The following is a 22,320-nucleotide window of genomic DNA, read 5'->3' on the forward strand; positions in this document are numbered from 1 at the left end:
TGGAATTATATCCAAGCAGAATTAGAAGGCTCAGTTCTCATCTCTCCTAATTAAAATGATCTGTATCGGGCTGGCCATGCTGCCCTGCAGAAGGAGGATAAGCAAGACTCCTGGAGTCTTTCAAAATCTTACTTTTCGAAGAGAATCTTTTCTTTTTTTTTCTTTGAATTCTTCAGATAGAAACTTCCAAAGGGCAGGGAATTTTAATTTTTAGTGAGGACCTCCTAGGCCCCAAGCATTTGCTAGGTGCCAGAGGAAGGCAATGGCACCCCACTCCAGTACTCTTGCCTGGAAAATCCCATGGACGGAGGAGCCTGGTGGGCTGCAGTCCATGGGGTCCCTAAGAGTCGGACACGACTGAGCGACTTCACTTTCACTTTTCACTTTCATGCATTGGAGAAGGAAATGGCAACCCACTCCAATGTTCTTGCCTGGAGAATCCCAGGGACGGGGGAGCCCAGGGGGCTGCCGTCTCTGGGGTCGCACAGAGTCGGACACAACTGAAGTGACTTAGCAGCAGCAGCAGAGACGACCACAGGACACACACGCACGTGTGCACATGCAAACACACACATGCACAATCACAGGGCCTCGGGGTCTATGATCTTCAGGGCCACCAGCAATGACAACTGTATACCACGCCACACACAGTCCTGGCATCATTCTGTCCTGGTCTGAGTGGGCGCCATCGCAGTCCAACACAGTGGTGCATAATTGCCCAGTGTCTTCCCACTTTCCTCCCCTCTTAACTCTGCGTCTTTAGGAACGTGTTGTCCTCTCCTGATACCTGGCAAAAGAATCCCCTTCATTCCCTGAGCTATGTGGGAGCAGCTGGCCTCTTGTAGGAATCTGCTTGGCATAGGCCTCGAGTCGAGGACAAAGGATGTGAGAAGGAGGCAGCCTTGGCCCTGCGTGTTCAGCACATCTGTTGAGCACCTACCCAGGATCCAGCCCAGAAGCCGGAAACACATATTCACCATGACACCAGCCCATGGTGGGAGAAACGCCTGGGGATGTCAGTCTCCACTGTTCACCACAGCAGGAAACCCAGGGCCAGGAGGAGCGCAGTACCCCAGTTCAGGGCTTCCAACTCCCAGCCTTGAGCTGATGCCGCTGGCTCTCCAGGAAGGAGGTCTCCGCACGCCCACGCTGCAAAAGGGAGCCTCTCTCTCCGTGATTCGAGGCACGGATCTCCCCACCCCCACCCCGATTTCCTTCCTAGTTCTGACGTTGATCCTAGCCAGCGATATCCCTTTCTAGAGGGTGGGAGTCAAGGCTCCCAGCATATGCTGAGGCCGCGGTGGCCCTCCTGGCTATAAAGGGCAACGTGACCGAGGTGGGACAAAAGGATTTTCGTGGGTGCCTGTCCTCAGAACAGCGCCTCTCCATTTGCCCCAGCAAACAAAGGGAAAAGCCACCACCACCCAGCCCCACATGCGGGGGGCTGGGAACAAAATCCCTGGAGTCTGATGAGGCTTAACTGTAGTGCTCCACCCTCAGCTTTGCAGGGGCTCGGCTCCTCCCAGGGTTCAGTCCAGAAAAACCCCAGCCAGGGGAGGAGGGAACTTGCCTGAAAAGTCTCCTAAACGCTGGTGTCCCAGGGCAAAGGAAGCCCCCTTCTACCAGAGACACTTTGTGTCTGCCCGAGTGTTTGGCATGAGGGACAATGATGATCAATTTAGGGAAGGACATTTTCAAGTCAAAATTTTAATTCCAATGAATAAACTCTCCTCTGACAACACCGAAGAGCAGAAAAGATCTCAAGGCCATCCCGTTCCCCACATTACCCACTCACGGCCCCCTCTGGTGAGGACAATGAGAACTAGTTCGACGTCATCGACAGTTCTTGACTTTTAAATGAAAGTGGTTGGGTTCTTGGGACACCTTCTCACTCCACCATCTGCTTTCACAGTCTCAGCTGCAGCTGTGTGGCAGCTGGACAGGCAGGCTGCGCCCCAGACTTCCAGCCACACTCTGGACAGGAGCGGACAGGGCGCTCAAGTGGAACCAGGCTTCCCTCCCTAACCCGTGGAGTGAGGGTGGGGGCCTCTGAGGCTTCTCTCTACTGTACCTCTCCTCCCGGGAGCAAAGTTGGTCACTGCTTCTCCTTGCAGAATGGCTCCAGTCAGCCTGACTGTCTGCAGAGACCCGCGCCACCCGTCCCCCCCACCCCACCGCCCCGCCCCGCCCCCTGCAGACTCCTCTCTCTTTCCAGGTCTACCCCAGGCCCCTGGGATGGCTAGGGTGGCTCACCGAGCCCTCCCTGCTGCATGGCCCAGAAGCACTTCACCCCTGGACGTGCTGGCAGAAGAGATAAGAGGACAGAGAGCCCTCCTTGCCCAGTTAAGAGCTGGGCAAGTACACCTGTCCAAAGGAGCAGGAAAGAAACACATTTGCTCAAGCCCAATTACACAGCTTACTAGTAACATGCGGCAGTTTTGCCTATGGAACCATTAGAGCCAAATATGTTAATAACCTTCCTCCTCAGGTGCGTTTTGCCTAGGTGAAACGCAACTGCATTCCAGGAGCAGGGGAACCCGGAGCCCACCAGGAGCCCCCCGTTTCCCCCCAGTGACGCCGCGCCACCGCCGGAGACACCCACCTATTTGTTCAATGAGGTTTCTCCAGGAGTCGGCGGGAATAGGGTGGATCATCTGCAAGGCCTCGGTGAGCGTGGTGGGGCTGTCTGCGAGGGCCGGGAACTCCTCGGGCGTGGCCCCATTTCCTGGGGTGGAGGACGACTCGCTGTAGGAGCGGCAGGGTGTGTTATTTTTAAGCAGCGACCCACCTCGGCCAGCCCGCGAGAGGCGTCCGCACGGGCGGCCCTGGCCAGCTGGACTCTGCCCGGGTTGTCCAGGCCGAGCGGCCGCAGCCGCCGCCGCCCCTCCCGGCCGAGCGCGCTCCACAGGCCCTTTTTGTCACCACACCAGGGCGCGACCGGGTGATTCATTCCCACCCCAGCCCGCCCAGACCTTCGTGTTTTCGGAGCTCGCGGGCAGGCGTCGGAAACTTGGCGCGCCCTGCCCGCTCCACGGCGCCGCGCGGCCGCCCCGACGGGTCCCGCGGCCAGGAGCCCTGCGCGCACTGCGCAGCCCGCGCCGCGCGCGGTCACACGGCCCCCTGTGCCCTCCGGGTAGCGACCGCCCCAGGGCCACGCGGCGCGGAGTCTGGGAGCCCAACGAGGCGCGTGCGCCCAGGGCGCCCGGGAGAGGGCGCGGGAGGCGGCCAGGACGGGGACCAGGGTGTCCGGCTGGGGTGCACCCCCGACCCCAGGCGGCGTGCCGGCACGACTAGGGACCGCGGGGGGCAGTGAGGGGCGGCGGGGTCCGCGGGGAGGGGTGCGGGGGACAGGCCGTTCGGGTAGGCGTCCCTGGCCAGAGACGCGAGTTGGGGCCACAGACGCGCAGCGGCGGCGCTCGGGGGTCGGCACGGCCGCTCGTCCTCACCTGCCGGGCAGGTGTCCCGCCGCTGAGTCGCGCGCGTCGCTCTCCGAGGTGGAGCTGTCGTGGTCCACGGCGCAGGCGGCGTTGAAGGCTGCGGCCAGCAGCTCCATGAGGGCCGGCAGCCAGGCCGGCTCTGGGGCCGGGTCGGGAGCCGCGCTGGGGGCCCCGAGCCGGGCCGGGGGCGACGAACGGGCTCCGGAGCGGGGTCACCGCGCGCTCGGCTCGAGCCGGAGCTGCCGCCGCCGCCGCCGCCGCCGCCGAGCGCTCCAGCAGGCGGGCGGGCGGGCGCGCGCCTGGAGGCTCCAGGGGTTGCCACGGCAACGGGGGAGGCGGGAGGGGCGCGCGCGGCGGGGGCGAGGCCGGGCGGCAGCCGGGCGGGGGAGCCTGGACCTGTCGCGACCCGGGCCCACAGGGAGCCGACTGCGGCCCGGGACCTTCCCGCCGGATCCGCGCCTCCCTCCTCGGCCGTGGGCCTTGTCCCACCAGAGGAGACTTGGAGGGCAGGATGGGTGGGGTCCGGCGCGCTGCGGTCTTGGTCTTCTCGGCCCTTTCTCGACATCTAGCCAGACCTTGCCAGATAGCGGGGCGAGCTTGGAAGGTAGGGGCAAAGTGACCCTCTGCCCGGTTGGCCCTCGAACCCCCGCCTTGCCCACGCCGCACATCCTCTGTGGTCCTTCACAGGGACTGGCCAGGAGACCCCTGCCTCTGGTGCCCTGGGTCCAGCCCCTAGAGGGACCCTCGAGGGCGTCTGCTGCTGACCAGACTATGGAGAGGGGGCCAGCGCCGAGGCCTCTCACGGAGGAGTCTGGCTGCCCCCAGGTACCCCGAGGTCTTGGCGGCCCGGGATGGGTACAGGGGAGCGAGAGGAGGAGAAGCAAAGTGTCCTCAATCCTCCACTCAGTTCCCCTGCCCACTCACACTGACTTTTGGAAGGGCTTCCTGGGTGGCTCAGTGGTAAAGAAAACTGCCCACCAAGCAAGAGATGTGGGTTCGATCCCTGGCTATGGAAGATCCCCTAGAGGAGGAAATGGCAACCCATTCCAGTATTCTTGCCTGGAAAATCCCATGGACAGAGGAGCCTGGCGGGCTACAGTCCATGGGGTCGCAAAGAGTCAGCCACGACTTAGCAACTAAACAACAGCCTCTGTGTTAGCTAGTTTAACTGGCTCAGGGATACAGAGAGCAAACATGGGGAGCGAGTGGAGGGGAGTGCGAGCGGTCGGGTGTGAAGCAGAAATCTAGAGGGAAGACTCCAAAACCCGACTCCAAGTCCAGCAAGACAAGTGGCTGCAGTCCCCGGAGCCCTTTTCTGCGCGCAGCCCGCGCCTCTCGTCGCTCCCCTGGGCAGTGTGGATGCCTGACAGCCGTCTCTGTGGGCCAACTCTCCGGAGGGTACGTGGGGGCAGGGCAGTACAGTGCAGACCAAAGTGGGAAATCTCCGCACCTTCCCCTGCCCGGTCCTCCCACCCGGCATTTGTTTAAATTAACAAAGTCCCCGATGCAAATACTCCTGGTGGGAGGGGTTCACCGAGGAATTAGCCTTTTGGTATTAATTGGAGAAGGCAATGGCACCCCACTCCAGTACTCTTGCCGGAAAATCCCATGGACTGAGGAGCCTGGAAGGCTGCAGTCCATGGGGTTGCTGAGGGTTGGACACGACTGAGCTACTTCACTTTCACTTTTATGCATTGGAGAAGGAAATGGCAACCCACTCCAGTATTCTTGCCTGGAGAATCCCAGGGAAGGGGGAGCCTGGTGGGCTGCCGTCTATGGGGTCACACAGAGTCGGACACGACTGAAGTGACTTAGCAGCAGTAGCAGCAGCAGCAAGCCAGCTGCCTAGAGCTCACAGCAAAGGTGAGAAAGCATTTTAGGAAGGGGCCTTCTTGCCTCAGTTCAGTTCAGTTCAGTTCCATCACTCAGTCATGTCCCACTCTTTGTGACCCCAAGGACTGCAGCACGCCAGGCCTCCCTGTCCATCACCAGCTCCCAGAGTTTACCCAAACTCATGTTCATTGAGTTGGTGATGCCATCCAACCATCTCATCCTCTGTCGTCCCCTTCTCCTCCTGCCTTCAGTCTTTCCCAGCATCAAGGTCTTTTCAAATGAGTCAGTTCTTCTTGCCTGGAGGGAACTGACTCCCCTACGCAGACTACAGCAGGTGCCCCTGGCGATCTGGGCACATTCCATTCAACAATAGGTGTTCAGGCTGACACAAACCAGTTCCTATAGCTGCCCTGTAGCCCCATTCCCCTGGGAAGGGCCAGAAAGGACAGGTCTGCTTTCTTCTTGCCCTTAAGGCCCCAGGATATTTGCACGACAACCATCTGGTCTTCTCTCTTTCCAACCCAAGCCCTTCCCTTCCTTGACTCTTTCTGAGTATCTCCAGACAGCCCTCTCTCAAGCTCTGCACTTTCATCCGTCAACTGGCCATCTCCACCAGAAGTCTGCTAAACACTCCACCAATGCACACATTCCCCCTGCCAGATGCCTCCCCAGCCAACCAGGAGACTAGGCAGAACCCAGAGCCAGCCTCAAGTGCTCTTGTACGTCATGTCACCCCCCTGGTCAGTGCCTCACTGAGTCCCCTGAATCCCTAAAGGCTTTCAAAGCAGTCCTCTCTTTGGTATTTGGATCCCCCCAACCCTGCCCCGCCTCTGTTCAGGCTTCCTTTGTGGCTCAGCTGGTAAAGAATCTACCTGCAGTGCGGGAGACCTGGGTTCCATCTCTGGGTTGGGAAGATCCCCTGGAGAAGGGAAAGGCTACCCACTCCAGTATTCTGGCCTGGAGAATTCCATGGCCTGTATAGTCCACAGGGTCGCAAAGAGGCAGACACAGCTGAGTCACTTTCACTTTCACTCTTTCTGTCCAGCCTTCTCTCTGTCCCCCTTTTAACCTATGGGTCTGCTTTTGTCTCTTCTCTGCTTAACAAACCTCTGTTGGGGTCCCAGCCCCTGTGGGTGAAAGCCACCTCCTGGCTCTGTAACAGGCTTTTTACCAGGTATGCCACTCCTGGCCATCTTCCTCTGCTATGACTCTGCCCACTCCACCCCCTAAGTCCTCACCCTTCCTGGTTGAGGCTCCCTAGGGCATCGCCCCTGGGCCTTTAGCTCCATGTACCCGGCGGCACCGCCTGGCACTGTATTCGAGGTGAATGGGGCTGTCCCTACACTGAGACATGCACTGGTCTCCCTGGCATCCTGGTGTCTTTCCTCGGGGTCCCAGGAGGTGCAGTGGGTGGGCAGTCACTGGGACCTGCTGCTTTGCGCAGTTTCAACGCCCCTGAAACTTGGTATAAAACTAAACGGAAGCTGGGAACACAGTGCTGCACCGAGGAGGAAAGATGCTTTATTTTAAAATCAGAAAATATTCAAGTGAAATTATGTATATTAAGATGAGTACAATAAAACCTTCCAATGGAAAAATAAGCTAAAAATATCCTTCTAATTATAAAATCAGTTTAGAAAGTCACTGAGTTCTGAAGGCATATCACCTGAAGCTACATTCCATTCCCCATGTTCTATTTTCTATCACACGTGGTGCTTACTGGGCAGGCTAGTATTAAAACCTCCATTTAACTGACATTTCATTCTGAATCATTCACAAAATAAAGTACCGGTAAATATTTCAAGTATTTATGCTCCATTAATCCATAGTTGTTGCCCTGTAAACGTTTGGTAAGGAATTAATGATATGTTTCTTAAAAATTTTTTTTAATTTTTATGTATTTTATCTAAAGATTATTTCTTACTTTGGGTTATAAAAGAAACGAAGCGGATTCTTTTTATGTAGCAACCTTAGCCTTCAGGAGTTCTCATTTAAATGTTTACAAACATAACATTTTATGTTTATAAAATGTTAACTTTATTCTGAGGGAGAATTGTTAGAAGCAGAAGGAAGCTTAGAAATGATCTGGTCCAGTTCTTATTTAGAAAAAGAAGCAGCAGAACCAGAGGGTTGAAATGACAAGCCCAAGATCCCAAAGCTGGCTAATGGTTGATTTTGGAAGTCTGTGCTAGTCAGTCAAGACTGAATTGTGTGGGATAAGGAACTGCAAATTTCTGTTTTCTTATTCTAAGTATTTTTAGGGGGACTTCCCTGGTGGTCCAGTGGTTGAGAATCCGCCTTCCAGTGCAGGGGACTCCAGTTTGATCCCTTGTTGGGGAACTTGTTGCAATCCCCCATGCCTCCGGGCAGCTAAACCTGCATGACACAACTAGAGAGCCTGTGCATGGCAAGGAAAGACCCCACGCAGTCAAGTAAAAGAAATGAATCAGCAAATACTTTTCAAAAATGTAGGGTCATATGATATACCACCAGATTACTAAATGTTAAAATGCATCTGCATGCTTAAATCTAATAGGAAAAAGTGACTCTGTAGTGAGAAGATAATCCTCATATATACACTTAAAATCTTCTAGAAACAGGTACTTGCTAACTCTTAATTAACTATATATTTTAAATCTATAAAGACAATTTATTTTTGTCACTCTTAAGACTTTTTCAGTTGCCTTGAAAATCAACACATTTAAACCAGAGAGGCAGTGCCAGCCGTCAATCCACAGAAGCTAAGTGGATCTCCCAAATTAGGGCAATTAGGAAAAGGACAAGACATAGTTTCTCTCACTGCAGCTCCAAGAGAAGCCATTCAGTTCAGTTGCTCAGTCGTGTCTGACTCTTTGCAACCCCTTGGACTGCAGCATGCCAGGCTTCCCTGTCCATCACCAACTCTCGGAGCTTGCTCAAACTCATGTCCAGTGAGTCAGTGAGATAATATTTACCCTCAAGAAGACTCTTCTGAAAGTAGATTCTTCTGTTGCATAGTTGGAAGTATTTTACTGGTGACGTGGAGGTGGAGATTTTCCCTTGCTTTTTACCGTGGGGCTCATTTGTAAATGTGGGATCGTCACATGTTATAGAAATGTTTCAAACACAATCACTTTATCCCTGTTTATTAATCTTACCTAAAGAGAGGTCTGGCCTTTTCCTTGGGCTCCTGGGAGGTGACCTAGCTAAGCCACTGGAATTGGCTTGAGTGTCTTTGCTTACCCAGGGGCTGGGGCCACATCAGATAAGGTGGAGGCTTCAGGCCATGTGACAACAGCTTAGCCTCCAGAGGGGCTGAAGATGGCGGTCAGCCACCTGGGTACCCAGTCAGTTCTAGCTGATGGAGCCCCAGTAAAAACCCTGGGCGCCCAGGCTCAGAGGAGCTTCCTGGCGGGCAGTATTGTCACATACTGCTCCCCGGGGCTGTTGGCTCTGTCTGCAGTTTCATAGGGACAAGACAACTGAAAATTCTGAGTGGAACTTTTCCAGATTCTGTCTTGTGCATCTCTACCCTTGTCTGATTTAAAACTGTAGCTTTTCACTGTAATAAACCATAACCGTAAGTAATAGCTCTGAGTCCTTCTCATGAATTTTGGAACTGATGGAGGTCCTGCGGGCTGTCCCCAACATTGCAAACCTTGAATCCAGCCCAGAGTACGGTGACTACATTCCTCTTACAGCCTTCAGTTTTCTTCATCTCTTTTTCTGTCCCGCAGTCTGTCCCATACACAGCTGGCGGGTTAGTTTTCCTCAAACACATGTGTTTCCACCCATCTGCTGTCTTCAGTGACCGCCCCCAACCCAGTACCTTGCCGGTACTTCCTTGCTAACAGAGTTAAGGTGCAGCCTGGAGTGGGGCTGCCGCTGAATGAGAGGAGATATTCACGATACCTATGACAAAGTTCTCCAAAATCAGCAAGGAAAAAGCAAGCAGAAATACTCAAATATTGGCAAGAGAAATGAACAGTCAGTTCTGCAAAGCAGACATCCCAAAGGCCAAAAGGGTGGGAAACAGTCTTTTTACCCTCATTACTAGTCAAAAAAAAATGCATATAAAAGTCACAATGAGAAATCATGGCATCCATTCTGACCCAGGGAGCTGGGTCACCTCTGAGAGCAACCACGGCTCTGTCTTTGCTCTGCTTTCTCTGCCCCGTTATCACCCACTTTCATGGTTCCTCTTCCCAGTGACGTGAGGTGTGGGGACGGGGCAGCTCTGAAGATATCATTTATCTCTGCATCTCCAGCATCCTGCCCATCCAGGAGGCCTCGGGAAACAGTCAGTGAATCAAAAAATATGGGGAAGTTGATAGGTGTTCTGTTGCCATCTTTCTTCTGCAGTTATTGAGTATAGCTAATATTAGCACGCCCTTGGTATTACATCTTGCCCTTCTTTGGTTAATGAAGATATTTCTTTAACTGACCTCTTTGGGAACTAGCAGACTTTTGGGGTTTGATGCATCAAGTGTTGAGGCTGTAAATGACCTGCTGTGGCGAATCAAAAAACCTATGAAAACTGGATTCACTGTTTTGGTGAAGTGAGGAGCGTTTTGTTTTTGTTCTTTTTTGACATGGTTGCTAGGGTGGACGATTGTTTTAGTTTTGCTTAAATAGGGAAAAACCTAGAGGGATGAAGAGATGCATGCAAATATTTGTCTGGTTTAGAGAGATATGTGAGATGTGAGTGTTGGACAGGTTTCAGTGATCACGAGAAGCAGCCATTGTGGTCTTAGGGCTTAGCTGCCGAAGATTTGACATTGCTCTGTTGAATACATCTTTGGAATCAAAAATAGGCAGCCAAGCTTTGCTCCACTTCCAGGCACGAGAGGGGTCTGGTGAAATGTCGGAATTTCCAAAGCACTTTGATGGTTCGCGTGTCCCTAGTACCGTCCTTCAAAGGCTGAGACAAATAGTGGCCATATAGTCAATTATGAGATGCAGACAATTGTATGGCCTTGATGGAAATGTATTTCTCAAAACAGGCTCCCCAAAATAACTCATGGGTAAAACACTATAATGCTCTGTCTTTATCTGAAACTGTGGAACGTGAGAGAGGGCCTGGAATATGGGTTTGTTTGGAACATTACTAACCAAGGAGCCAGAAACACATGGGGTCTGAGGATTTTGATTGTGAGTGATGTCATATACTTTGACCAATAGGAGCATTTTGAAATAAGAGGGACCTAAGGGAAAATGCGGTTATTTCCAAAATATGTTGAGGATGAAATTTGGAGAAAATGAGATTGTGAGTTGCCTCTGTACACATCAGTTACATGTTAGATTGTAGCCATTAGGATTTATACACTCTTAGTTGGAACTCAAACTGTGAAAGCATTAATACCCTACTTCCTTCCATTTAAGCATTTAATCATTTTAAATCACTTTACAAATAATATAGTTAGATCTAATTTAGTTCTATATTAATTAGACCATTTTGTAAACTATAGTATGCTATACACATAGAAAATGATACTATTATTATTATTTGGAAGTCTGCACTTATTGTAATGGAGAATGCATTGCCTTAACTATTAACCAAATATAGTAAAATTATTTAAGGTATGACACCAGAAAGAAAAAGATGTCCATTCATAAATAAAATAGGCTTGAAGGAAAAGCATGTATTAATAGTTGACAAAATTAATAACTAGATGTTATTCATACATTGTTCCTTGAAAATTGCAAATAATTGAATTTTAGAGAAATGCTTTCCTTAGCAAGAAGTAAGTGGAGCAAAAACTTCTTATTTCCTACTGAAACAAACCACCTTGCCCTTAACATCCACTAGAAAGAATGTTCTATGTTGAGTCACCAGGACTAAACGTTCAAGGATTTAGAGTCTCATAAAAAGACCAAGAGTTCTTTGGTAGAGACTGGTCACTTTACAAGAGCTATTACAGGCTTGGATGAGGTGTCCTACCAGACAGGGTGCCTGCTTCCAGGCCCTGACTATCCATCACCATGTTGACAAAAATGCCTTTCATCCCAGGAATTCAAAGCTTTTGACTCCTGTTGGGAGTATCTATTTGAAGGCTCTGAAACATTCAGAAAACTAAGATCATGGCATCTGGTCCCATCACTTCATGGGAAATAGATGGGGAAACAGTGGAAACAGTGTCAGACTTTATTTTTCTGGGCTCTAAAATCACTGCAGATGGTGATTGCAGCCATGAAATTAAAAGACGCTTACTCCTTGGAAGGAAAGTTATGACCAACCTAGATAGCATATTCAAAAGCAGAGACATTATTTTGCCAATAAAGGTCCATCTAGTCAAGGCTATGGTTTTCCCAGTAGTCATGTATGGATGTGAGAGTTGGACTGTGAAGAAAGCTGAGCGCAGAAGAATTGATGCTTTTGAACTGTGGTGTTGGAGAAGACTCTTGAGAGTCCCTTGGATTGCAAGGAGATCCAACCAGTCCATTCTAAAGATCAGAACTGGGTGAAGGACTGATGCTAAAGCTGAAACTCCAGTACTTTGGCCACCTCATGCGAAGAGTTGACTCATTGGAAAAGACTCTGATGCTGGGAGGGATTGGGGGCAGGAGGAGAAGGGGACGACAGAGGATGAGATGGCTGGATGGCATCACTGACTCGATGGACATGAGTCTCAGTGAACTCCGGGAGTTGGTGATGGACAGGGAGGCCTGGCGTGCTGCGTATCATGGGGTTGCAAAGAGTTGGACACGACTGAGCGACTGAACTGAACTGAACTGAACTGAAATAAGGGAACTGGTGAGCACAGTGTGCAATAAAAAAAGGAATGTTATAATAAAGACAAAGCACGATATTTCAAAATCATATCAGATACACAGAAGTCAAAGAATTAAAAAACCGATCAGCCAGTGTTAGCCAAACCTTGTGAACTCTTGTTTGCTTCTGGAGGTGGGTGTGTGAGTTGATGCAATCTTTCTAGAGGGCATTCATTTCGTAAATCTGCAAATGTTCATACTCTTTGGCAAAGAGATTGTACTTCTAGGAATGTATCATAATGAACTGTAGGAATCCATGTGAAAAGTTAGCAATAAGAATGGTTATTATGGTGTTATTTACCATAATGGAATAGTTGGAGTAGCCTAACTGTCCAATAATAGGAGATAGACCATTTAAATTTTGACATCTCTGTACGCACTGCAATATTTAAAATGGATAATCGACAAGGACCGACTGTTCAGCACAGGGAGCGCTGGCCGTTGCTGGGTGGCTGCCTGGGTGGGAGGGGAGTTTGGGGGAGAATGGATACATACATATGTATGGCGGAGGCCCTTCGCTGTTCACCTGATACTATCACAACATTGTTAACTGGCTATATTCCTATATAAAATAAAAAATTAAAAATAAATTATGACATGTCTCTAAAATGAAATATCATTAAAATGATATTTTTTTTGCTGGAGCAGAGAACATACTTTTATTTATTCATTAAGAAAATATTCATTTACTGGCTGCACCCTGTCTTAGCTGTGGCAGGCGAGGGCTTCACTGTAGCGCACAGTGCGGTGTGCTTTAGCTGTTCCTTGGCGGGTGGGATCTTAGCTCCCCAGCCAGGGATCAAACCTGTGTGCCCTGCATGCAAGGTGGATTCTTAACCACTGGACCACCAGAGAAGTCCCTAAAATGATTTTTGAAAAATCTGGAAAGATGCCCATAATATACTGACTAGAAAAGTAGATTCCCAAACTGGATGGTAGTACAATCTTATTTTGTTTATAGAGTTAGACTTTATAGACTTTAAAGCACACATATATGTTTGAAAAGGACTGGAAGAATATTTCATAGTACCAGTAGTTGATTGGTCAGATTCTGAGGGAATTTTCATCTTTTAACTCATATGTGTTTAAAAAAAATTTTTTTTGCAATAAATGTGTCACTTATGTAATAAGGGGAAAAAATTACTTGAAAACATCAATCCCTTAGTGTGCATATACTTAGAACATGAGTTTAAAGTGTTCATATGACCATAGGGAGTCCTGATGAAGTTGAAAAGGGGAGCTGAGTACAGTTCATTAGGGTACATTCTCTAGATTTACTTGGGGGAAAAACAACTCAATTCATTACATAAACCTATCTTTTAAAAAGCTCTTCAGTTTCCAAAGACTCACGAATTCAAGTTTTACAGTAGATTACTTCCTGGCATCTCTAAAATTAAAGCACTTACCTGATATTCTGATCTGCCTGGTTGTATAAATAGTCTTTTTCCCCCAGAAATCCCCCATTACCTTCCACAAACCCACGTGTACACTTCAAACCAGAATGCTGCTTTATTTTTTTCACTGAAGTCCTGGTCTCATTAAAGCAGTCATCAAAGAAATGACTGCCTCCTGTAAAAGGCAGTTCTCCTAACATCATGGCACCCCACTCCAGTACTCTTGCCTGGAAAATCCCATGGACAGAGGAGCCTGGAAGGCTGCAGTCCATGGGGTTGCTGAGGGTTGGACACGACTGAGCGACTTTACTTTCACTTTTCACTTTCATGAAGGAGATGGCAACCCACTCCAGTGCTCTTGCCCATGGGATCACACAGAGTCGGACATGACTGAAGGGACTTAGCAGTAGCAGCAGCAGCTCCTAACATCACAAGCCTTTCCCTGCCCTCCTGCATGGCTGTATCCCAAGTGCGCTGGCTTAAACGCCACCTCCTCCATGAAGCCCACCCTGCATCCCATCCCATGGCTAAGGATCTCCTGTAGCACTTCACCAGGGCTGCTCTTGAGGTGTGATCATTTTCTTGGAGAATGAGTTCTCTGTCCTCTTGGACTGTGCATGGAGACAAGACTCAGCCTGACTAACGCTTCCCTCCCCTCGAACTATGTCGGCAGAGACCTTGTGCATCCTGGACATTCAAGACATCATCGCCGAATGGAGGTGAAGTGGAGGAGGCTTGAAAGCACAGGCGTTCTTTTGGTCTCTTCCCAGTGTTTCTCAGTAAATTACAGTCAGAGAAATGTTCCAAACCCTTTCCTCAAACCTCCTCTCCTTGCTACTCCCTAAGCAAGTGAGTGTGCTGGTAGCTGAAATACCATCATTTCCTGGGGAAAACAGCAACTTGCCAGCAGAGAAGTGAAATTTCATTTTTGTTTCTTTACCTATTTGTTGTTCACCCCTCCCCTGAGCTGACCAGTTGATGCTTCTTTTCCTAATTTTAAACCCGTGTCTCATTTTTTCCATGCAGTGAAGATTGCATGCTAAATTATTGCTATTTCTAATGTGTTGCTCAGCCCTTGGAGTAGCTTTTATTTGTCACAGAGTCAGCGGGATCTCGAGGCTTGTTTCTTTGTTAGGCTCAGGGTAAGATGGTCCTTATTTGTCTCTCTTTTCTTCCTAACAATGAGGGTCTTTTGTAGGGAGTCTCAGAGGAGGGTCGTAAGCTCAGCATTCTTGCATTTGAAATTAGCATTTGTTCTTTAAAAAGAAGGAGACTCTAACTTGTCATCAGTTGAGTGTTTTCTGTAAGAAGTGATGGATTTTTACCAGGAGAGAGGAAAGCCTCGTTGACACTGTGAGTCAGAGAAATGACACAACAGAACCGGAAAATTCCTTCCTGTTGAGAGCACGTGAGCATACACAGTGTCCCTTCCTAACCCAAGGGCTCCGTTTCCTTCACAGGCTGTTAATCTCCATTGACTGTGTGTGTCTTAAAGATGGAGTGCACTAAAATTTCTGTTATGACCAACCTGAAAATCTTCAGGGGAGACAGGCGCTTGTGCATTGCTGATGGGAGAGCAAAACTGTCCTAGCTCACATGGAAGGGAACTTGCCCGTAACTAACGGAATCACACAAGTTCAATGGACCAAGTGTGTGCGTCTGTGCTCAGTTGCTTCAGTCGTGTCTGACTCTTTGCAACCCCATGAACTGTAGCCCACCAGGCTCCTCTGTCCATGGGATTTTCCCGGCAAGAATACTGGAGTGGATTGCCATGCGCAGCTCCAGGGGATCTTTCTGATCCACAAATCAAAACCAGGTCTCCTGTGTCTCTTGCATTGAAGGCAGATTTTTTTTTTTTTTTAAACTGCTGAGCCACCAGGGAAGGAGTAGGCAATGGCACCCCACTCCAGTATTCTTGCCTGGAAAATCCCATGGACAGAGGAGCCTGGTAGGCTGCAGTCCATGGGGTCGATAAGAGTCGGACATGACTGAGCGACTTCATTTTCACTTTTCACTTTCATGCATTGGAGAAGGAGATGGCAACCCACTCCAGTGTTTTTGCCTGGAGAATCCCAGGGACAGGGGAGCCTGGTGGGCTGCCGTCTCTGGGGTTGCACAGAGTCGGATACAACTGAAGCAACTTGGCAGCAGCAGCAGCAGCACCAGGGAAGCCCCAGACTGTTTGTGTCCCCCTACAGACCCATCCAAAGAAGATGGAGAAGCTGTATACAGTCAGCAAAAACAAGACCTGGAGCCGACTGTGGCTCAGATCATCAGCTTCTCATAGTAAAATTCAGGCTTAAAGAAAGTGGGGAAAACAACTAGGCCAGCCAGGCATGACTTGAATCAAATCCCCCATGAATATGCAGTGGAGGTAATGAATAGATTCAGGGAATTAGATCTAGTTAACAGTGTGCTTGAAGAACTATGGATGGAGGTCTGTAATATCGTACAGGAGGCAGCGAACAAAACCATTCCAAAGAAAAGGAAAAGCAAGAAGGCAAACTGGCTATCTAAGGAGGCCTTACAAATTGCTGAAGAAAGAAGAGAAGCAAAAAGTAGGGAGAAAGGACACAGTATATCCAACTAAACACAGATTTCCAAAGAAGAGCACGGAGAGACAAGAAGGCCTTCTTCAATGAACAGTGCATAAAACTAGAAGAAAATAACAGAAGGGGAAAATCTAGAGATCTCTTCAGGAAAATTGGAAATATCAAGGGAGCATTTGGCCCAAAGATGGGCACAATAAAGGACATAAATGGTAGAGAAACTAGTAGACGCTAAAGAGATCAAGAAGAGATGGAAAAAATACATGAAAGAACTGTACAGAAAAGATCCAAATGAACTGGGTTACTACGATGACATGGTCAACCACCCAGAGCCAGACATTCTGGAGAGCAAAGTCAAGTGGGGATTAGGAAGCACTGCTGTTAATAAAACTAGTGGATGCGAAGGAATTCAGTAGAACTATTCAAAACCCTAAAGAATGACGCCATCAAGATGTTGCATTCAATATGTCAGCAAATCTGGAAGACCCAGCAGTGGCCACAGGACTGGAAAAGGTTAATCCTCGTCCCAATTCCCAAGAAGGGTAGTACTAAAGACTGTGCTAACTGTTGGACAATTGCATTCATCTCCCATGCTAGTAAGGTCATGCTTAAAATCTTGCAAGCTAGGCTTCAGCATTATGTGAACCAAGAAAGTCCAGATGTCCATGCTGGGTTTATAAAAAGAAGAGGAACCAGAGATCAAATTGCCAACATTCACTGAATCATAGAGGAAGCTAGGAAATTCCAGAAAAATATTAACCTCTGTTTTATTGACTATGCCAAAGCCTTTGACTGTGTGGGTAATAATAAACTGTGGAAAGTTATTAAAGAGGTGGGAATACCAGACCATCTTACCTGTCTCCTGAGAAACCTGTATGCAGGTTAAGAAGCAACAGTTAGATCCCTGTATGGAACAACTGATTGGTTCAAGATTGAGAAAGGAGAGGCTGTCTGCTGTCACTCTGATTGTTTAACCTATGCCCTGAGCACATCATGAGAAATGCCAGGCTGAATGAGTTTGAAGCTGGAATCAAGACAGGCGGGATAAACATCAACAGCATCAGATATACAGATGATACCATGCTAATGGCAGAAAGTGAAAAGGAACTAAAGAGCATCTTGATGAGGGTGAAGGAAGAGAGTGAAAGAACCAGCTTAAAACTAAATATCAAAAAAACTAAGATCATGACATCTAGCCCCATTACTTCATGGCAAATAAGAGGGGAAAAGGTGGAAGTCGTAACAGATTTCCTCTTCTTGGGCTGTAAAATCACTGTGGATGATGACTTCAGCCATGAGATCAGAAGATGTTTGCTTCTTGGTAGGAAATCTGTGACAAACCTAGACAGTGCATTGAAAAGCAAAGACATTACTCTGCTGACAAAGGTCCATATAGTCAAGGTTATGGTCGTCCCAGTGGTCATTTACGGTTGTAAGAGCTGGATCATAAAGAAGGCAGAACACTGAAGAATTGATGCCTTTTAACTGTGGTGCTGGAGAAGACTCTTGAGAGTCTTCTTGGAGATGCTGTTGATGTATCTCCCTGGAGAGCAAGGAGATCAAACCAGTCAACCTTAAGGGAAATCAACCCTAAATACTCGTTGAAAGGACTGATGCTAAAGCTGAAACTCCAATATTTTGGTCATCTGACACAAACAGCTTACTCATGGAAAAGTTCCTGATGCTGGGAAAGATTGAGGGCAGAAGGAGAAGAGGGCATCAGAGGATGAGATGGCTGGGTGGCATCACCAATACAATGGACATGAACTCAGGCAAACTTCAGGAGATGGTGAGGGACAGGGAGGCTTGGTGTACTGTAGTCCATGGGGCTGCAGAGTTGGACACAACTGGGCAACTAAACAACAACAACAAATTCATACGCTGAAATCCTAACCCCCAAAGTGATGGAGGTGGGGCTTTTGGAGGATGATTAGGTCATGAGGGTGGGGTCCTCATCAATGAGATTAGTGCCCTTATAAAAGAGACCCTAGAGAGATCTCTTGTCTTGGTCTTGGCTTTCCCAGCCTCGAGAACTGTGAGAAATAAATGTTTGCAGCTTACAAACCACCCATTCTATGATGTTTTGTTAGAAGGGCCTGGTCGGATTAAAACAACAGGCATTATCTTTTTGACCCAGCAATTCCATTTCTCAGAATTATCCTGAAGACATGTCCTGAAATATGAAACAAAATGTGCACAAGGTCATTCTCCATGGCATTATTTTGATAGTAAAATTTTGGAAACAACCTACATACCCATCCAAAGAAGGTTGGTTGACTATACCATGGTATAGTCACAGGATGAAGCCCTGTGTGGCAGAACTGAGAATGAGGAAGGTGTTTCTGAACTGGTATGGAGTGATTTCCAGAGCTAGGTGAAAGAAGCAAAGTGTGGACGTCGGCATGCGATTTGCGAACTAAAGAAGAGGAAGTCGTATAATTATACACCCCACTGCACCCCTGTCCCAAATAGGAAACACAGGAAGGAAAAAAGAGAAACTAGAAAAGATGGTTATTTCCAGAATTAGGGTAGAGAGTAAGATCTTTCTGAGTGTACTTTTTATATAGTTTTGAATGTATAACCATGTAGATGTTTTACATATTCAAATAATTTTTGAAAAATTAGAAGTATGGGGGAGCATCAAATCCTAGAATTGAAAATAAACTGAAAAAAAAAAAAAGAAAATAAACTGAAACAAATGAACCTAAGTAATTATCAAATTGATAGCATAATGAGAGAAAGAAATTCAAGCAATTTTTAAAATGTGTTCTGTCTTTGTGCTGTTACTGAGATCTATTCTAGGAATAAAAAAGAGCAAAGACATTTTAAACTTTACTTGGTAGGTGTTCTGGATTGAGTTGTGTCCTCTGAAAAGATATATTGAGATCCTAATGCCTGGTAGCTTGAATGTGACTTGATTTGGAAACAGGGTCTTTGCAGATGTCATGGCCTTAAGATGATATCATACTGATGAACCCTAATCCAGTCACTGGTGTCTTGAGAAGAGGGAAATCTGGGCTCAGAGACACAGACACGTAGGCAGGAGAGCACTGCGTGAAAATGCTGGCAGAGACTGAAGCGATGCATCCACAAGCTCAGGAATGCCAAGGGTGGGCAGCTCCCCAAGACTCTAGGGGAGAGGCAGGGGACAGGTTCTCCCCAGCAGCCTTCAGAGAGTGTGGCTCTGCCTTCATTGTGGACTTGTGGTCTCCAAGACTGTGATAGAACAAAGTTCTGTTGTTCTTAAGTCACCCTTTGTGGTGCTTTGTTGCAACTGCCCTAGGAGACTAATCTGGGAGATTAGTTATTGGTTATGGTACAGGTAGAATAACTGAAATTCTTCTTTGTGTGATCATAGAATAGAGCATTATCCTTTAGTAAATACACTGATGTTGAGAACCGAGGGCCTCATATGGAATAGGGAGGGAGGGGAGGAATGCTGGCTGTTGGACTGGAATTGAAGGTGTCCACGTGAACTCACGTGTGTGCGTGTGTATACACACACAGGCACACATGTTTCCTCGCTCTGTCAACTGTAGTAGCATGACTTTCCAGTAGCAATGAGCACATAGAGCCCAAAGATCTTGGTTTCTAAATATTATCCTGCATTTTTAAAATCCTTTCGGGAACTTGGACTTCTTGGAGAAATGACTGACTTTAGGACTGGGATATAGAAATTATATTAAGATCTTCCTGTGTCAGATAACGAGGAAGTGCTCAAGGACATGAAGAAATATATCAACGGGACATAAAAGCCAGCTTAAATGGCTTTTACTGGCCAAATTTGTGACAGTTTGAACATCAACGGGAATAAGACACTAATAGATTCAATGGATATATTGAATTAAGCCACCACGATGAATAACTACCAAGAATTCACAGTAAAACTCAAAAACAAAATAAAACAAAAAACAAAGAAGAGGATTTCTGCATTGAAGAATATCGATTAATATAAGAAGGAGGAATAAAAGAACATTCCCATTTTGCAATTCCCAATATAATGGTTGATTCAGGAAGGATCATTATGGATGTTAAAAGCCACTGAGTGAAGGAAAGAGGGTATGTACATGGTCTCAAACTATCACTTTTACAGATAACTTATTAGTTACAAAAGGAAAAAAATTATAGCTTTACTTTGGAGCAATCTGGCAGCATCTAAATTAACCAAATGCTCAAATTTAGCATCAGGAATAGCAGGCAAGCTGACATTGATGCCTCTGGATGGGGTAGAGTTTGAAGTACATGCCACCTGGATGCATTCTTGCTGAAAATGTTTAACATGAATCTAACCAAGTGTCTATCTCTGACTGTCAGAGCTGGAGAATATAGGGAGTAAAGGAACAGGTTAAAACGCTGCACAGGGATGTAGTCAGACAAAGACACGATGGAGGCCATTCTGCAGTTGATAAGCCTGGATTTTCACAAAGTCAGTCATGGGAAAAAATGGGGAGACTGTTGAGATTATAGGAATCTAAAGAGAGCATCTGACAAACGCAGTGCTCAAAATTTGATTAGACCTTGATTCACAAGTTTGGAAAATACCCTGGTTCTGGGAAAGGTTGAGGTCAGGAGGAGAAGGAGGCAACAGAGGCTGAGAGGGTTGGCTGGCATCATCGATTCAATGGATGTGAGTTTGAGAAGACTCCGGGATTGTGAAGGACAGGGAAGCCTGGGGCGCTGCAGTCCATGGGGTTGCAAAGAATCGAACATGACTGAGCCACTGAACAACAATACAAACCCCAGCTGTAAAAGGCATTTTAGGGGAGAATTCCCTGGCAGTCCAATGGTTAGGACTCAGTGCTTTTGCTTTGGTGGCCTGGGTTCAATCCTTGGTCAGGGAACTGATATCCCTAAGCCAAGAAAAAGAGAGATATTTTGGGAAAAATTGGAAGAAATTTGAATGTCGACTGGCTATTAGATAGATTATGGAATGATTGTGAATGTTCTTAGCTGTGAGAAGGGCATCGTGATTATGTAGAAGAATAATCTTATTCCTAGAAGCTTTATGATGGATATTTTGGGGGAGAAGTGTTTGATGCCTGCAATTTACTTTGCCGTGATTTAGTGGAAACAGAGGCGGGAAAAAGAGCATGCAGATACGCTGGGTGTTAATAGTTTAGAGGGTCTAGGTTAAGCATATGTGGGAGTTCATTGTACTTTTGTTTCCATTTTTCTGTATGTTAAATTTCTTTCTTTATAAAAAATTGGGGGAAAGGAAAAAAAGTACTTAGAGAAAGAGCACATTTGATTTAAAGAACTGTATTAACAATCAATTTTAAATGCAATCCGATGTAAGGTATAGGATATTGAGTTAGGCATGGTATAAAGGCTGAAGGAATGAAGTGGCCTTTGCTAGGTGAGGTAAGGTGGCCCTACTGGAATGTGAGCCCCAGGAAGGCAGAGCTTGTGGTCTTCTGTCCACTGCTGACCCCCCGGTACCTAGAGCAAAACCTGGATCCTAGTAGGTACTCAAGAAACATTCGTCTGACACGATGAACTGTGAAAAGCTCAATGATAAACGCCTTTATCCGATTTCTGATTTGTTTTTTCAGGAGAGACTCTTGGTCAAAGTTTAAGAGCATTTTTATTGCTTTTCACGTATTTCATGAAATTACAAAATGTTATACCAATTTATACTCAACCAGAGTCTCTCTCTGTACCCTTTCCGGTATTCAGTATCTGAATTTTAAGCAATTTGCCAATGTGGTACATGAAAAATGATATCATGCTCTGTTTTGCATTTTTTCTTCTTTACTAATGAAGTTGGTTTCTTGTGTGCGTTTATGATGGCTTTGTATTTTTCTTTTGTGAATAATCTTTTTGAAACCGTGGGGAATCATTAGTCAAATCAACGTCTCCTGCCTTTGTGAATCAAGGTCATTTTAAGACTTGCGTGTCTTCCAAATGGGGTTTAGCCTAAACAATAAGAGGTCTGCCTGAGTTGTTTTCCAGGAACTTGGAGTCAGTTGCGTCTAGTTCCAGCTGGGTTGGTAAAGAGGGGCTAGGACCACTGACTCTCCAACTAGGCCCTAGCAAGTGTTCACTCGGAGACCCTTTGACATCAGAGTGCCGAAAACTCCACCCTCACACGGTGCCTAGAGCCTCCATTTTTGAACATGCAGAAGCCTGTAGCTTGGTTTCACCTGCACGGGAAGACAATGCCTGAATCTTTCCCCTAGTCTCCTCTCCGCAGCTCCCCAGGCTTCCCTCATGCCTTGGCCTGCCCTTTTCCTTTGTAAACCCTTTCCCTGCTGCAAACCTTGGCATCTCAGCATTTTGACTTGCTGCATGTGGGGCAAAGCCAACCTGGTTAGTTTTTCATATCTTTTGCTTATTTTAATTTTTAAGATAATACGG

General features: G+C 47.3%; 1 protein-coding gene across 5 annotated transcripts in view; it reads right to left on the reverse strand.

Annotated features, from left to right (window-relative positions):
• The window catches only part of NGEF (neuronal guanine nucleotide exchange factor), a 128,035-nt gene that overhangs the window by 45,110 nt on the left and 60,605 nt on the right, over positions 1–22,320 (reverse strand). For 4 of the 5 annotated variants that reach the window (XM_044945290.2, XM_044945291.2, XR_006552008.2 and 1 more), the window contains one exon: positions 2,603–2,745. In XM_044945290.2, coding sequence (XP_044801225.1) covers positions 2,603–2,745 — 143 coding nt within the window. Of the gene's footprint in view, positions 1–2,602; positions 2,746–3,446; positions 3,697–22,320 lie in introns of those variants that run through there. The other variant, XM_025289154.3, reaches the window with a different exon arrangement.

The sequence above is a fragment of the Bubalus bubalis genome, chromosome 6, assembly GCF_019923935.1.
Source record: "Bubalus bubalis isolate 160015118507 breed Murrah chromosome 6, NDDB_SH_1, whole genome shotgun sequence".
Classification (NCBI taxonomy): Eukaryota; Metazoa; Chordata; class Mammalia; order Artiodactyla; family Bovidae; genus Bubalus; species Bubalus bubalis.